Consider the following 17,537-nt stretch of genomic DNA (forward strand, 5'->3'; position numbering starts at 1 on the left):
GGCCCAGCCCAGTTCAGCTCAGCTCAGCTCAGCTCAGCTCAGGTCAGTTCAGCCCGGCTCAGCCCGGCCCAGCCCAGCCCAGCCCGCGGGCAGGGACACGCGTTTGGAGGAACCTGCGAGGGCGAGCAGGTGAGGGGGCTCCGGCAGTGACGGGTGAAAGGAACAGGGTGAATGTGACTTAAACAAACCCTGGGAATCTGCTTGGAAACAGGACCAGGGACTTGTAGGTAAGAAGGAACGAAAGAGATTGTCACTTCTAGAAAATGGTGCTAATTGGCATGGACTGTTGTTCAGCCAAGGCTGTGTTAAATTCTTGAACTAGAGAAGAACAGACAAGAGAATTATAAATATTGTTTTACTAAAAAAAAAAAAAAAAAAAAAAAAAAAAGCAGGTGTGTGTGGTGCACATTGGAGGGGGAGATGGAGTGGACAGATCGAGAAGTCTGAACCTTCCAAGGTACAGTCCCGGGGACAGGGCAGCCACCTCTGTACTGCAGACAGGAACCGGGAACAGTGACACGATCTGACTGTGACCCCCATCCCCTGTGTGGGGACAGGGGAGGGAATGGAGAATAACGGGAAATCCGGGAAGGAGGGAAGGGTGAGGGGAAGAGGTTTTCGTAGGAATGATTTTCTCATTCTCTTGCTCTGACTTGTTTGATGATGTTATGAATGACGTTCTATTTTTCCAGTTTATCAAGCAACAAGATTAAATGTAGGAGCAAATTTTTAATAGTAACAATTATAAATGGATACAATTAAAGTATTGGAGAAGAATACAATCAAAATGCATATATTTGAGAATATAATTTAGTATAATTGAGGTTCGTATAAAGCATAAGCAAAACCAACCAGGGATACGGGGAGTGGCTCCCATTCCTCACGTACCAAAGCATCAAGGCCAAAAATCCTATTTATATACTATATGCTACAGAAGTTTCTAGAGAACTCCTCCTAGTTTCTATTCCTAAAATCTACATAACTATACTGCACGGCGCATGCTCTACTAATGGGTTAGGGGGTCTCTCATCCTTTTGAGGGTCTTATTTCCGATGAAGGCTCATCATCTTCATCAGTGTCCGCTGTGTGACCTGCAGGTAGTGCATGCCCACTGTGTGACTGAGCAGATGTTTTCCATAACAAGACTTGAATTAAATCCCATGCTTGGAATCGTCCCATTTTGGCCCATTTCCAGGTCAAAATTCTATTTCTAGATGCTACTTATCAGACCTATGTCCTTCTACTATTCGCTTCCAACATCCTCCTTCGACTCCCAACATCTGGAAGATGTCCTTTGTCCTGTCTCACCCATCTCCCCCCGCACTCTGTAACAATTATCTTCTATTGATCTAAATACAATTTTGCTAATATAACTACAATTAGCACGAATCACATTTATCACAATAATAAATTCAATTAATTTCCCCAAGTCAGGTGTATTGACCAGTGATTAAACTCTCCCCGCCCTTATCCAGACCCTCGAGCCTTTCCTAATGTGTTCTGTTCCCTGCGCAGTGTGAGGAGGGAAGCGACAGAGAGGTTTTGGCCTCTCTCAGTCATCCCGTGCTCCGGCCGGGGCTCCTACAGAAGCTGCAGGTGGGTCCCGTCTCCATCCTGGACTCACCCCGAGCTCCCGGCGGTTCAGGGCAGCAGCGCTTCCTTGGCCTCCTGCCCGGGCCGGGCCCAGCGCCAGGGCCCCGCCTCAGGCGAGGTTTCCGAGAAATGGCAGAGTTCGGGGAAAGGGAGGAGGAGTCCGTGCCGTGTGCAGAGCCCGCGCCTCGCTGCGATTGGCTGAATATGCCGTCACTCCTCGTTCCCGCGCGCTGATTGGGCAGAGGGGGACAAGCCCCGCCCCAGTGCTGCAGGCGAGGCGCCCCTGGCGCAGCAAAGGCGCCATTTCCGCAGCGTCTGTGGTGGCCCAGGAGGGGCCGCGGCGGAACTCGGAGGCGGCCCCAGCGCTGCGTCCCGAGGACAGGGCAGCCACCGCTGTGCTACCCCCAGGACCCGGGACGAACCAGCGCTGTTCCGGCACCGGCTCCTGCCGAGGCCCCAGCGGGAAGGAGACCGCGGGCAGCCGCTCCCGCAGCGCCCTCAGCCCAGCGCCAACACGGGCCGGCACCGGCACAACCAACCCGCCAGAGCCCCCTGCCGCCCCCTCGGCCCGCAGCGAGCCCCGAGCCCCCGCACAACCGAGCGCGGCTCCCACCTGCGCTGGGGCCGCCTCCCCGGTGGTTCCCAGTCTCCCCCTGTATGATCCTGGGCATTCCCAGTATGTTCCAAATCACTCCCAGTAGGATCCCAGTCGCCCCCAGTCATTCCCAGTATGGTTCCTTTCACTCTCCGTCCCTCTCAATAAGAGTTCAGTGTCGCCCCAGTTCCAGTATGAACCCAGTCACACCTTCTATGAAGCCATTTCCCCCCCCGATGGTCTCAGTTGCTCCCAGTAGAAGTCTAGTCACCCCAGTATGATCCCAGTATCTCCCAGACACTTCCACTATGAGTCCGGTTTGATCCCTGCCACCTCCAGTATGATCCCAGTTACTCCCAGATACTTCCAGTGTTATTCCAGCCACTCCAAGTTGGACGCCGTCAGTCCCAGTATGACCCCAGCCTGGGCCAGCTGCTCCCAGTATGATCCCAGTTACAACTGCATTATTCCAGTTTCTCTTAATCACCCCTGCTACAGATCTGATCACTCCCAGTATGATTCCAGTCAATCCTAGGATGATCCATGCCACTGCCAGTCTCTGCCAGTATATATCAGTTGTCCCCTGCGTGCTCCCAGTAGCCCTCAGTGTGGTCCCAGCATGATCCTGGTGCCCCAGTTCTGCTCCCAGTGGGTTCTCGTCCCAGTCCTGGTGTACCTCGGTGTCCCAGTCTGTCCCAGTACCTTCCCAGCAGACGTCGTCGTTTCCCAGATCCTGCCCTGCCCTATTCCCGGGCACTGAGACCCCCCCCCTGCACCCCCTTTCCCGGGAATCCTCCTCTGCTAGCCCCTGGATCTCCTGTTTCCGTCACCCCGGGGACCCCCAGAGCCCCATTCCCGGCCAGCCCGGGGCACCTCACCCCCAGGCCTCCTTTTCCTGGGAAACCCGAACTGGGCACGGGGCTCTCCAGCCGCTCTGGGATGTATGATCACCCAAAGGAAAAGGAGAGAACAGGAGAGGGATAGAGAGAAGGAGACTGGGAATCAGGGATCGGGGTCACAGCGCCCAGTCCTGCTCCGCCAGGGGTGGGATCAGCACCCGCAGGAAAAATTGGATCTCGGTGCTCCCCCCGCTCCGGGCCGAACCCGGCGGGTTCCGGGCAGAGTTCGAGCGCAGGGTCCGGGAGCGCAGCACAGCCCGGCCCGGGGGTCCCGCAGTGCGCGGCTGTGCAGGGTCCCAGGTGGATCTCTGAGGGATCCAGAGGTGTCCCAGGTGCGGATCCGGGTGAATTTCCTGGAATTCCCCCTTTCTCCCTCCCCCCCGCGCTCCCTCGGGCACTTTCACTTTCGCATCTCTCGAGCTGCGCCACAGCTGCGACCGCCGACGGCAGCGATGGCTCCAGCGCTGGGTCTGGGGCTGCTCTTGGCGCTTCTGGGGCTCCTGGGGGGCCCGGGGGGCGCGACAAAAGGTGAGAGAGACCCTCCGAAACCGGGACCTCCCTGAACCGCAATTCCTGGGCACCAGGATCCCCCTAAATTTCCATTTCCGAGCACCGGGAACCCCCCTAAAGCTCCGTTCCCGGGCACGACATCCCCCGGAATCCCCATTTTAGGTCGTGTGACCCCCCAAATCCCCTTCCCCAGCACTGGGACCCACCTGTACCTCCTTCCCCAGGACAGGGACCCTCCTGTACCCTCTCTTCTGGCACGGAGATCCCCTTGAACCCCAATTTCTGGTCACCGGCACCCCTTGAACCTCCATTTTGGGTAACCAGAACCCCCTTGAGCCCTGAATTCCGGGAAGGAAACTCCCCCTTAACACGCATTCCCCAGCACGGGAACCCCTGAACCCTCGGTTTTGGGTACGGGGACTCCCCCGTACTCCCTTCCCCAGCACCGGGACCCCCCTGCACCCCTATACCTGGGACTGGGATCCCCCCGCACCCCCTGCAGTGCCCTGGGAGCCCCCTGCACTCCCATTCCCAGATCCGCCCTTTTCCTCGGCTTTTGGACCCCCAGATCTCCCAAATTTCTGCGTCTCCCCATTTCTCCATTCCCGGCGTTTCCTGGAACGGGGTTCCAGGGGGTCCCCCGGGGTCCTAGGGGGTCTCAGCGGAGATCCAGATGAATTCCCTGGAATTCCCCTTTACTCCCGTCTCGTTTTCGCGTCTCCCAAACTGCGTCCCCGGAATCCGCCCGCCTCTCCCTGCCCCAGCTCCCCCTTTCCCGTGACCCAGGGACCTCCTGGACCCCCATTCCTGCCTTTCCCAGATCCCAAACCCCACTTATCTCAACTCCAGGGACCCCTGGACCCTCTTTCTTGTGCACTGGGACTCCCTGGGTACCCCATCCCGCCTCTTCCAGTCCCTTCCTTGAACCTTGGACCCTTCCTGAATCCACCAGTTCTGATCCTGACCCTTGGACGCCCCCAGACTCCCCCAGTCTCTGTGTCCACCCCAGTTCTCCACCCCCTCGTCCTGCGGGGGGTCCTGGGACGTCCCAGAGGGGATTCAGGAGAATTCCCAAGGTTTCCTTTGTCCCCTCCCCCTCCTCGCGTTCCCCCGATCACTTTCGCGTCTCCCAAGCTGCGGCTTCGGGATCCATCTCGGGACCAGTGACCGCCCCCGGCACCAGGACCCCCCTAAAACCCCGTTCCCGGGAACGGGCCCCCCCGCCCTGCACTTCCAATTCCGGGCGAATCCCCCTTCCTGGGCACAGAGACCCTCTTGAACGTTCATTTCGGGGCACCGGGACCCCCCCGTACCCCCTTCCCCAGTCCTGAAAACCCCTGCACCCCCTTATCTGGAACTTGGAACGCCCTGAACTCCCATTCCTGTGCACGAAAACCCCCCTGAACCCCCATTTCTGGGCACCGGGACCCCCATTCCCGGCCATGCCGCCCTTCCCAGACCTCAGATGCGCCCTTTCCTCGGCTTTTGGACCCCCAGATCTCCCAAATTTCTGCGTCTCCCCATTTCTCCATTCCCGGTGCTTCCTGGAAAGGGGTTCCAGGGGGTCCCGGGAGGGTCCCAGGGGGTCTCAGGGGAGATCCAGTGGGACCAGATGAATTCCCTGGAATTCCCCTTTACTTTCGTCTCGCTTTCGCGTCTCCCAAACTGCGTCCCCGGGATCCGCCCGCCTCTCCCTGCCCCAGCTCCCCCTTTCCCGTGACCCAGGGACCTCCTGGACCCCCATTCCTGCCTTTCCCAGATCCCAGATCCCCCTTTCCTGCAACACTGAGGATCTCTGGACCCCCTTTCCTGGGCACAGTGATCCCCTGGATCCCCCATCCCGCCTCTCCCAGTCCCTTCCTTGAACCTTGGACCCTTCCCGGCTCTCCCCGTTCCGCTTCCCGACCCTTGGACGCCCCCAGACCCCCCCCAGTCTCTGTGTCCCCCCAACTCTCCACCCCCTGCTCGCGCTGGGGGAGGGTCCTGGGAGGTCCCAGGGGGAATTCAGGGGAATTCCCAAGGTTTCCTTTGTCCCCTCCCCCTCCTCGCGTTCCCCCGATCACTTTCGCGTCTCCCAAGCTGCGGCTCCGGGATCCGCCCGGGGACCGGTGACCGCCCCCGGCACCTGGACCCCCCTGAACCCCCGTTTCTGGGAACGGGGACGGCCCTGCATTTCCATTTCCGGACAAACCCCCCCTTCCTGGGCACAGAGACTCCCCTTGAACTTTCATTTCGGGGCACCCTGTACTCCCTTCCCCAGTCCTAAAAACCCCTGCACCCCCTTATCTGGCACCTGGAATTCCTCTAAACCCCCATTCCCGGGCACGAACCCCCACCTGAACCCCCATTTCTGGGAACCAGGACCCCTCTGAACCCCCATTTTCAGGCACCAGGAGCCGGGAAGGGAACCCCCCTGAACCCCATTTCCTGGGCATGGGGACCCTTCCCGCATCCCTTTATTCAGTACTGAGACCCCCTCCTGGACCGCCTTCACGTCTACTGGGACCCCCCGCACCCTTTTCTCGGGCATCCCGCATTTCCCAGACCCCAGACCCGCCCTTTTCCTTCACCTTTGCACCCCCAGATCTCCCAAATTTCCGTGTCCCCCCAGTTCTCCACTCCCGGCGCTTTCTTAAGGAGGGTTCCAGGGGGTCCCAGGTGGTTCACAGAGGGCTCCAGGGGGGTCTCAGCGGAGACCCAGAAGAATTCTCTGGAATTCCCCCGTCCCCTCCCCCCCCGCGCTCTCTCTCGGGCTCTTTTGCTTCCGCGTCCCAACCTGTGAGACCGGGATCTACCCGGCGACGGGTGACGTCACTGTGAGAGCGCGCTTCCATTGGCGGACAGGAAATAGCGCCGCCAATGGCGAGGCAGGAGGCGGCTCTGGGGGCGGGGCCAGAGCTGGGGCGGGGCCAGACTGGGTCAGGTCCGGGCGGGCTCGAAGCGGAGCGGCGCGATGGCTCCAGCGCTGGGGCTGCTCTTGGGGCTCCTGGGGCTGCTCTTGGTGGGGTCGGGGGGCGCGACGAAAGGTGAGTGGGACCCTTGAAATCACGACCCCCTTGAACGTCCGTTTCCGGGCACCAGGAAACCCCTAAACCTTCATTCCCGTGTAGGGGAACGCCTGGAATCCGCATTTTGGGTCCTGTGACCCCCCCTTAATCCCCTTCCCCAGCACCAAGACCCCCCTGTACCCCCATTTCTGGGCATGGGGACTCTTTTGAGCACCAATTTCCGGGCACCGGGACACTCCTGAACCCCCTCATCTGGCCCCGGGACCCCCTTAAACCCTCATTCCTGGGGATCAGGATTCCTTTGAACCCCGAATCGCAGACCGGCAAACGCCATGAACTTCCATTTCCGGGCACCGAGAACCCCCTTAACCTTCATCCTCGGGTACGGGACCCCCCCCCCCCCCCCCCCGCCTATTTTGGGTCCTATGACCCCCCCATCCCCTTCCCCGGTTTCAGGACCCCCCTGTACCCCCATTCCTGGGCACGGGGACCCCCATGAGCACCAATTTCCGGGCACCGGGATCCCCCTAAACTTCATTCCCGGGTACGGGAAACACTCCATCGCCCCATTTTGGGACCTGTGACCCTCCCCCCATCCCCTTTCCCGGCATAAGGACCCCCCTGTACCCCCTTAACTGGCACCAGCACTTCCCTGAACCATTCCTGGGGATCAGGATCCCTTTGAACCCCGAATTGCAGACCAGGAACCCCCCTGAACCCCCCTTTCTGGGGACCGGAACCCCCTAAACTTTCATTCCCAGGCAGGAAAACTCCCCTGAATCCCCTGTTTGGGTCCTGTGATTCCCATACACTTCCCCAGCACCAGGACCCCCCTGGAACCCCTTATCTGGCCCCGGGACCCCCCTGAATCCTCATTCCTGGGGATCAGGATCCTTTAAAGCGCGAATCGCAGCATGGGAGCCCTTCTGACCCCCATTCCTGGGCACTGGGACATCCCTGAATCTCCATTTCCGGGCCTGGGACCCCAATGCACCTCATTTTCCGGCATCCCGCTTTTCCCAGGCCCCATTCCCGCCCTTTTCCTTGATCTTTGGACCTCCTAGGATTCCCAACTTTAGTGTCCTCCCCCGTTTTCCACTGCAAATGCTTCCCAAAATGGCGTCCCAGAGGGTCCCCGGTGTCCCAGGGCTCTCAGGAAGGTCGCAGCGGGGATCCAATGGGATCCAGATGAACTCCCTGGAATTCCCCCTTTCCCCCATCCCCTCCCCCACCGCTCTCCCTCGGTCTCTTTCCTGTCTCCCAGGCTGAGCCTTCAGGATCCACTCGCCTCTCCCATCCCCAGACCCCCCTTTCCCGTGACCCAGGGACCCCCTGGCCCCCCATTCCTGCCTTTCCAAGCTCCCAGGGCCCCCTTTCCCTCAACACCGAGGACCTCTGGACCACTTTCCTGGGTTCAGGGACCCCCTGGATCCCCCATCCCGCCTCTCCCAGACCTTTCCTTGAACCTTGGACCCTTCCCGGCTCTCCCCGTTCACCTTCCTGCACCCCCAATCTCTGCATCCCCCCCCGTTCTTCACCTCCTTCTCCTCCTGCAGGGGGTCCCAGGGCTCCAGGAAGGTCCCTGGGGGGTCGTGGAGGGTCCCAGGGAGGATTCTGGACTCTGGGATGCTCCTGAATTTCCTGTCCTGGGCACTGGTGCACCCTGCATTCCCTTATCCAGTACCAATCCCCACTACACTCCCTTTCCCATCTATCCCACCCTCTCCAGCCTCAGACTCCCCTTTCCCTTGACCCTGAAACCTCCTGGACCCCCATTCCTGCTTCTCTCAGTGCCAGCCCTGATTTCTGTCTGCATTAAGGACCTCTGAGCCCCCCATTCCAGCCATGCGAGGTGTGCCCACATTGTGACCTCCTTTCCTTATCACTGGAGCCTCCTGGACCCCCTTTCCTGGGCACAGGGATCCCCTGGAACCCCTATCCCACCTCTCCCAGTCTTTGTATCCCCCTTTTTTCGACATTGGGAGTCCCCTGAGCCCCAATTCCTGAACACTGGGTCCCCATGCACCCCATTCCCGGCTCTCCCGGTTCCCCTTTCATTCATCCATGACCCCCTCAATCCCCCCAAATCTCTGTGTCCCCCCAGTTCTCCACTCTCTGCGTTACCTGTTTGTGGCAGTGTCAGAGCCCAGCCCGGGGGTCCCCCAGTACATGGACATTGGGTACCTGGATGGGATCCCCTTCACACGCTACGACAGCGAGCGGGGCCGGGCGGTGCCACTGACACAGTGGATAAAGGATGGAGTCGAGCCGGGATATTGGGATAGGGAGACCCAGATCTGTGAGCAGCACCAGCACGTGTATGCCAGGAACCTGGAGACACTGCGGGACCGGTACAACCAGAGCAGGGGTGAGTGGGGGCATCTGTGGGGCTGGGATGGGATCTGTGGGGCTGGGATAGATCTGTGGGTTGAGTTGTGGATCCGTGGGGCTGGGGTGTGGATCCATAGGGCCTGAATGTGGATTCACAGGGCGCCAAGGGGCTGAGTTGGGGATCCATTAGGTTGGTATGGGATATCCTGTGATCCATGGGTGTGAGTGGGGATCCCCGGGGTTGGGATGGGATCTGTGGGGTTGGGTTGGGATCCATGGGTTGGGATGTGGATCCATGGGGTTAGGATGAGGCTCTGTGAGTCTCCATCAGACCGTGGGGCACCATAGGGTTGGAATGGGGCTCTGTGGGGCTGGGACACAATTCCATGGGTCTCTGTGGGTACAATCCCCCCAGATCTCCACACATTGTTGCGAGTTATTGGCTGTGACCTCCTGTCTGACGGGAGCATCCGTGGATCTGAGCAGTATGGCTACGACGGGTGGGATTTCCTCTCCTTTGACCTGGGATCCGGGAGATTGGTGGCGGCCGACAGCGCTGCTGAGATCACCAGGAGGCGCTGGGAACATGAGAACGTGGCTGAGAGGCAGATAAATTACCTGGGGCAGGTCTGCCCAGAATCGCTCCAGAAATACGTCAGATATGGGCAGAAGGAGCTGGACCGCAAAGGTGGGAGCAGAATTCCTGTGGGAATGTGGGCTATGGAAGATTTGGGACCATGGGAATTCCAGGGAAAGATCTCACCCCCATCCCATTCCAGTGGGAATTCCATGGACAGGTCTCACCCCCATCCCATTCCAGTGGGAATTCCAGGGAAAGATCTCACCCCCATCCCATTCCAGTGGGAATTCCATGGACAGGTCTCACCCCCATCCCATTCCAGTGGGAATTCCACAGACAGGACTCACCCCCATCCCATTCCAGTGGGAATTCCATGGACAGGTCTCACCCCCATCCCATTCCAGTGGGAATTCCACAGACAGGACTCAGCCCCATCCCATTCCAGTGGGAATTCCAGGGAAAGATCTCACCCTCATCCCATTCCAGTGGGAATTCCATGGACAGGTCTCACCCCCATCCCATTCCAGTGGGAATTCCAGGGAAAGATCTCACCCCCATCCCATTCCAGTGGGAATTCCACAGACAGGACTCAGCCCCATCCCATTCCAGTGGGAATTCCAGGGAAAGATCTCACCCTCATTCCCTTCCAGTGGGAATTCCACAGACAGGACTCACCACCATCCCATTCCAGTGGGAATTCCATGGACAGGTCTCACCCCCATCCCATTCCAGTGGGAATTCCATGGATAGGTCTCACCCCCATTGCATTCAAGTGGGAATTTCAGGGAAAGATCTCACCCCCATCCCATTGCAGTGGGAATTCCATGGACAGGTCTCACCCCCATCCTATTCCAGTAGGAATTCCATGGTTGAATCTCACCCCTGTCCCATTCTCATGGAATTCCAGGGGCAGATTTTACCACCATCCCATTCCAACCCGAATTCCAGGGACAGATCTCACCCCCATCCCATTCCAGTGGGAATTCCATGGACAGATCTCACCCCTGTCCCATTCCCAAGGAATTCCATGGGTACATTTTAACCCCATGCCATTCCAATCTGAATTCCATGGGCAGTTCTCACCCACATCAATTTCCAGTGGGAATTCCATGGGCAGATGTGTCCTCTATCTCGTTTTACTGGGAATTCCATTTCCAGATCTCACCCCCATGCTATTGCAGTAGGAATTCCATGGGCAGGTCTCACCCCCATCCCATTCAAGTGGGAAATCCATGGGCAGATCTCACCCCTGTCCCATTCCCATGGAATTCCATGGGCAGATTTAAACCCGTCCCATTCCAGTGGGATTTCGATGGGCAGTTCTCACCCATCCCATTCCAGTGGGAATTCCAGGGTGTCCTGGTTTTGGGCAAATTTGGGGGAAAACCTCCAGAAGGAGCCCCCAGACAGCAAACCCCACGATTCCTCCCCCCCACCCCACCGGGTTCGGGAAGAATTTCCTCAGAGAAGAGTGGGAGAAAAAACCTGTTTATTTAACAAGCAAGACACTCCCCAGCACAGGGAAAAAGACAAGACCAGATGACAAAAAAACTCTTTCACCGTTCTGAAGGGATGACAAGTTCAGTCTCTCTGGCGAGTGGTCGCTCAGTTATCAGTCTCTGGCGCTGGGGAATGACTGCTGCAGGTGACAGAGTGTAGACTCCTGGTGTTTCTTGGGGTTTCCCAGGTCCCCGTCCGGAACAGGTTCAGATGGTATCCAGGAGAGGGAGGGGACGGGGTGGAAGAGAAAACAGTCCAGGGAAAAAGTTGGACTGCCTAGCTGAACTAACTAATAAGAAAAAAATCAAGGGCAAAGCGAAGGAAAGAAAAAGAGGCAGAAGCGAGCAAGCAGGCAAGCAAGCAAGCCGAGCTAAAACCTCTCCTAAACATAGACCATGGGGGAGGTGAGCCGGCTGATAACAGGACAAAACAAAGCTTCACTCTCAGAGTCAGTCCTGGAAGCACAGGACATAATACCAAACATAATCAGAACACACGATTGGAGATAGGAACACCATAACATCACCCTAGGACACAGGGACAGATCTCACCCACATCCCATTCCACTGGCAACTCCATGGGTGAATCTCACCCCTGTCCCATTTTCATGGATTTCCAGGGGCAGATTTTACCACCATCCCCTTCCAGTGGGAATTTGTGGGGCAGATCTCACCCCGTCCCATTCCCATGAAATTCCATGGGCAGATTTCAACCCCATCCCATTCCAATCTGAATTCCATGGGCAGATCGCACCCCATCCATTTCCAGTGGGAATTCCAGGGGCAGATCTCTCCCCCGTCCCATTTTACTGGGAATTCCATGTCCGGATCTTACCCTTATCCCATTCCTGTGGGAATTCCATGAGTAGAGGTCACCCCATCCCATTCCCATAGAATTCCATTGGCAGATCTCTCTCTCATCCTAATATAGTGGGAATTCCATGGGCAGATCTCTTCTCCATCTGATTCCAGTGGAAATTCCATGGGGAGATGTCATCCCCATCCCATTCCAGTGGGAATTCCATGCGCAGATCTCACCCATGGACTCAATCGAATTCCATGGATGTCTCTCACCGTTATCCCATTCCAGAGCCCCCTGATGTCCATGTGTCTGGAAAAGAGGAACACGGGACGCTGATCTTGTCCTGCCACGCGTACGGATTCTACCCCAGCTCCATTGCAGTCAACTGGATGAAGGGGGATGAAATCTGGGATCAGGAGACGGAGTGGGGCGGGATCGTTCCCAACAGTGACGGCACCTTCCACACCTGGGCCAGGATCGAGGCGCGGCCGGAGGAGCGGGAGCAGTACCGGTGCCGGGTGGAGCATCCCGGAATGTCGGGACCCGGGATCTACGCTTGGGGTGAGGCTGGGAATGTGGAATGTGGGAATTGGGAATTTGGAATTCCCAAATGGGGATTCCCCTCCCTCTCCTCACCATCCTGCTTTTCCCAGACCCGACTTCTGGTGGGAATCTCGTCGTGGTGGTCGCCGTGTCCATCATCGCTGCCATCATCATCCTCATTGTCCTCATTGGATTCATTGTCTGGAAGCGCCAATCCGGTAACACACGGGATGGGGGCCAGGAAGGGGCACGGATCCACCCGGCACTGTTCTGGGAATCCTGTGCCACCAACACTGATCCCACTGTTTCTCCACAGGGAGGAGGGACAGGACTGGATACAACATAGCAGCCGGTGAGTACCAGTGGTGGATCCAGCTCTGGATCCCCTCTTTGTGGATCCTAGGATGGACCCTGGAGTTAATCCCAGTGTGTGATCCATGCTGGAATCTCATGGATCTTCTCTTTCTGCAGGACAAGATGTGGGAACCAACGGCTTGAATGCAGGTACAGAGCGGGATCAGGGTGAGATTCCAAAAGGGGATTGTGGCAGGATGGACAGATTGGGATCATGGAGGAATTCCGGATCAGAGCAGGATCAGATGGAATTGTGGAGTGGGATAGGGGCTGGATTTTGGAATGGGATCATGTGGGAATGATGGAGCGGGATTGATGTGGGATGGATGGATGGATGGATGGATGGATGGATGGATGGATGGATGGATGGGGCAGGATGAGGGAGGGATTCCAGAGGGCTACTCGGGCAGGATTGGAGGGGGATCAGGTAGAATTCTGGAGGAGCTCCTGCTCTCCATGGGCTCCAGCCAGGTCCATCCTGTGGGATGCAGACAGGGACAGGGTGGCACCGTGACACTTTCTCATCCCAGCAGGAATCACTGCCTGAGCGATCCATGGAGCTGGATCCAGCCCCTTCCCTCTTCCCAGGAAACCAAGAGCTGCCAGCAGAACTCATCCTGCTCCTCCCACACACCCACAGCTTTTGCTAATGGATCCATTTCTGATTTTCCAGTGTTTTGAAGCCTGGAACCACAAATATTCCCAATGCTTTAGTTCTGCTGTGAAATTATCCTGCTTTGGGGCAATAAATCCTGCTTGGGGCAATAAATCCTGCTTTGAGCAATAAATCCGAGTTCTCTCCTCCAGTGTCTGGCAATTCCTCTCTGGGAGCCAGGAACGTGGATGGGGACACTGGGGATAGGGATGGGGACAGCAGGGACAGAGATGGGAACAGCAGGAAGGAGAATGGGGACACCAGGAAGAGCATTTGAACACCAGGAATGGGAATGAGGACACAGGAGCACCATGGGTACACCAGGAACAGATTGGGGACAGCACGAGCAGGATGTGACAGCAGGACTAGAACTGGAACGTGCCAGCCACATCCAGCTCCATTCCCCAGGATTCATTTCCTGCTCTGTGTCCCATGTCCAAGGTGTCCCCAGGAGGGTTTGGCCACGTTGGGTTCCTGGAGGGGCAGTGGGATGGGGGGAGGGCTCAGGCCAGGCCTCATTGTCCCCAAAGGTCCTTGAGTGTCCCAAAATCACGGCTCGGGATCTTGGAGAAGTTCCCTGGCCATGACACGAGCACGAGATGGCCGTGAGATGAGAGTGACCATGACACAACCACGGCCCTGACCATGAGATGATTTGGACCAAGAGATGACCATGGGTTGGCCATGGCACAACCATGGCCTTGAGGTGACCCTGATGTGGTCATGGCCATGAGATGACCATGAGGTGACCATGACATGATCATGAGGTGACCATTACAGTGAGATGACCACAAGCATAAGATGATGGTGATCAGGAAAGGACCATGACCATGAGATGGCCGTGACCATGAGATGACCACAAGATGATGGTGACAATGAGATGACCACAAGATGACCTTGACACCACCATGGCCATGAAATACTGAAGACTGTGAGATGACCATGACCGGATCTTGACCTAGAGGTGGCCATGAGATGACCCCAACACACCATGGCTATGTGCTGATCAAGACCATGAGATGATCATGACACAACCATGGCTGTGAGATGATTGTGACCATGAGGAGACTGTGAGATGACCATTAGGTGACCATGAGCATGAGATAATGGTGATGACCATAACTGTAGGAAAGAAGGAACGCCTCACAGAATAAGGACCTTTTCTATCTTTGTTAAATCCTGTGCACTTCCGTTCACTTTTATCCACCAAAAGGCACTCTGGGAAGGGCTCAGCTGCGGGTCAGATGGCCAGAGAGTGGGGTGGTGGTCACCTCGTGTGTGAGGCAGTGATGGGCTGGGAAGATGCATGGACACCACAGGATCAGAGAGCTGATTCTGTGAAGGGACTCGTCAACAGCGACACCGCAGTGACAGGCAGCCAATGCGGGCTTGCTTCAGTCAAGTTTGGGTTAAGTTAAGTCTGAATGACACAGCCAGAGCAGCATTAATGATGGACCACCTAACTGGGAAAGGACAATTTAGCCAACCTGAGGAGCAAGCAGCAGCAGTCCCCAGGCAAGTACGTGGTGAAGTTAAAGATTTTTGTTTAAAGCATTGGTCCATGTACCAGATGGCAGCAATCCTAACTTGGAGTATACTAATATTAGGCAAGAGCCAGGAGAGACATACATGGAATTTATAGATCGGTTAAAACAAGCATTGGAAAAACAAATTCCCGATGCTAGGACCAGGAACAAGCTGTTAGAGACATTGGCAGTAGCTCATGGTAACTCCGAGTGTCCAAAGGTCTTGCACGCCCTGCCACGAGAACCACCACCAATGATCCTCCAGATGATCGAGGCGTGCAATCGTCTCGGGATGAATGTGGCAGCAGGACAGGCCCAGGCCATGGGGCAGGGAGTTGCAAAAGCCCTGGTGGCTGTGCAGTTTCCTTTTAAAACACCACAATCACAATAACAACCCACTTGCTTTCGATGTGTTCCACAGGGACATTTCTGAAAAGACTGTCCACAGAGAAAAGGGAGACACCCAGTTCCTGGTCAAAACCAACCCCAGGCTAAACAGTTTTCTTCTAAAGGCAATTTCCCCAGGCAGCCATCAAAAAATCTTGCACCAGAGCGTGAGCTGGCCTCATGCTGTGACAGAAATCCACAAGCTGATGATGCTGATGACCATCAGTGTTAGTAAAAGAGCCTGAAACAAATCAAATGTTAGGACCATTTCAATTAATAACTGGGGGAGGGATACGGTTGTGTCTCCACAGATAGAGGACCTCAGTGGATACCAGCCAAAACCATCAAACCTTACCTACAGCCATTAAAGGACTGCCCACCAGAAAGTTCCAGTACTCACAACTCCTAACAGCGAGCCTTTAGCGAACATAACACCCCAGGAGACTTTATGTTTATCTCTTGCCACCCCAAATAACCCCTTTTCAACATGGCTGGTAGGTCTGGCCATAGATGAGTGGCCAGTAAATAAAAAGGCTATTCGTAATATACAAAGGAACAGTCCCATTGGTAAGCTGAAATACAATCCTGTTGATTTTTGGGATTCGTGGCCTCTCAATCTTCCACATGCACCATTAGAGGGTCAAGAATTGGAACTGTTTGGCTCAGTTCAAATGGATTACTGCAATAGCTTTCGTTATAGAAAAAGAGTTCAATTGGTAACATCTAATGGTGCTAAGCCCCAAATTGTAAAACCAGATGAACCAGCACCATGAGATGAGCATGACTGTGACCATAATACAACCACAGCCATGGAATGATCAAGGTCAAGATATGATTCTGACCATGAGTTGATCAAGGGACAACCATGACACGGCCACAGCTGTGAGATGACCATGATGTGATTGTGTCCATGAGATGACCATGAGGTAACAATGAGATGACCATGAGCATGAGATGATTGTGACCAAGAGATGTCCATGAGATGACCACAAGACACCATGGCCATGTGGTGATCAAGACCATGAGATGATCATTATGATGAGATGACCACAACCACTGAAGAACCATGACTGTGACACAACCACAACTGTAAGATGACCATGATGTGATTGTGGTGATGAGATGACCATGGCATGACCATGAGATGACCATGACCATGTGTCTTGGTTTCAAAGACAGGTATTTGCTAAGGGAAGACGAGAACCCCTTTTTCTGAGCTGTAGAGTGCAACCCCCTCCCTTCTAATTATTATAGTTTCAAATCAGAGGCTTTCAGGCAGAAGATACGGGGATAGGAATAACAGTTCTTTACTGATATATCTAACAAGGCAAACAGCAGAAACAACAACAGCTATAAAAACTGACAACAAAACAGAGCAGTATAGCTCAGTTCCAGTCCCTTTATGGCCACAGGCTCCCTCTCCCTGCGCTCAGTTGCCGGTGCTGAGGGCAGGGCAGGTCCCGCGCAGTTGAGGAGGGCTGGAGTGACGGTGGCAGCGGCCCAGGGGTGAGAGGGATGGAGGAGCGACTCCCCCCTCACGGTGTTGGTGGTGGTGCTCAGCAGAGTGCCCAGAGTTAGTAGGATGAAGTGGGAAAGCAGCAGAGCGATGTCCGACAGCAGGGAACGTGGCTCCCGGCACTGGGATGGCGGGGAGGATGCTTGGTAGGAGACCCAACCGTCTTCTTTCCATGAGCGAGCGAGAGAAGGAGAGAATGAGAGCGAGCCCAGGCCCCTGTCCCACCTTTCCTTTTCCAGTCTCCCGCTATCTCCCACGCCCCCGTGAGAGAAAACTACTGCTACTAAGGTGTAGCCACGAATACTCAGCATAACAATGGGAAAAATTCCACAGAAAGAAAAGGGAGCAATTCAACCCCCAACACCATGCAATGATGTCCTGGGGTACAATGCAAAAATGTGTATTCTATCACCATCTGTTAAAATGTGGGAGGGGTGGTGATCCTTATCTCTGTGGGAGATATCCTCTGCTGATGTGCCATCTGATAAGATCTCGGGATGATCATCGTTATCTATTCACAACCCATCCTTCCTCCAGAAGATATATTCCGTTAATGGGCCATTAAGTCCTATTGTGTGACTGATAAGATTACATCATCCCATTGGGAGATGCCCCAACCAGGGGCAGGAGCCAAGCCTTTCCTACCTAGATAAAAAACTGGGGTTTGGGACCCGAGGGCAGACCTTTCTACTGGATCCCAGAGGAAAGTCGGACCTTTTTCCACATCATCGCTGGATCT

General features: G+C 55.7%; 2 protein-coding genes across 2 annotated transcripts in view; both read left to right on the forward strand.

Moving 5' to 3' along the window:
• The first annotated feature begins 3,025 nt into the window (after nt 1-3,025).
• Nucleotides 3,026-17,537, forward strand: part of LOC148218136 (class I histocompatibility antigen, F10 alpha chain-like) — an 81,880-nt gene continuing 67,368 nt past the window's right edge. The window contains exon 1 of the mRNA XM_088158052.1: nt 3,026-3,615. Within this exon, the coding sequence (XP_088014178.1) occupies nt 3,132-3,615 (484 nt within the window). The 5' untranslated portion in view covers nt 3,026-3,131. The remainder of the gene's footprint in view (nt 3,616-17,537) is intronic.
• Nucleotides 6,470-13,483, forward strand: LOC148218137 (class I histocompatibility antigen, F10 alpha chain-like). Its single transcript, XM_088158228.1, has 8 exons — nt 6,470-6,623; nt 8,710-8,973; nt 9,352-9,624; nt 12,106-12,378; nt 12,471-12,578; nt 12,677-12,712; nt 12,832-12,864; nt 13,248-13,483. The coding sequence occupies exons 1-8, from the start codon at nt 6,551-6,553 to the stop codon at nt 13,259-13,261; spliced, it is 1,074 nt and encodes a 357-aa protein (XP_088014354.1). The 5' UTR covers nt 6,470-6,550; the 3' UTR covers nt 13,262-13,483.

Source organism: Sturnus vulgaris, unplaced genomic scaffold (genome assembly GCF_052056855.1).
Source record: "Sturnus vulgaris isolate bStuVul1 unplaced genomic scaffold, bStuVul1.hap1 Scaffold_195, whole genome shotgun sequence".
Lineage (NCBI taxonomy): Eukaryota > Metazoa > Chordata > Aves > Passeriformes > Sturnidae > Sturnus > Sturnus vulgaris.

Excerpts from the sequence above, each read along its gene's own strand:
- LOC148218137 (XM_088158228.1), top strand. The coding sequence starts at position 6,551 with ATGGCTCCAGCGCTGGGGCTGCTCTTGGGGCTCCTGGGGCTGCTCTTG. Across the intron at positions 9,625-12,105 it reads GAAGGAGCTGGACCGCAAAG|AGCCCCCTGATGTCCATGTG; the intron begins GTGGGAGCAGAA and ends ATCCCATTCCAG. Across the intron at positions 12,579-12,676 it reads TGTCTGGAAGCGCCAATCCG|GGAGGAGGGACAGGACTGGA; the intron begins GTAACACACGGG and ends GTTTCTCCACAG.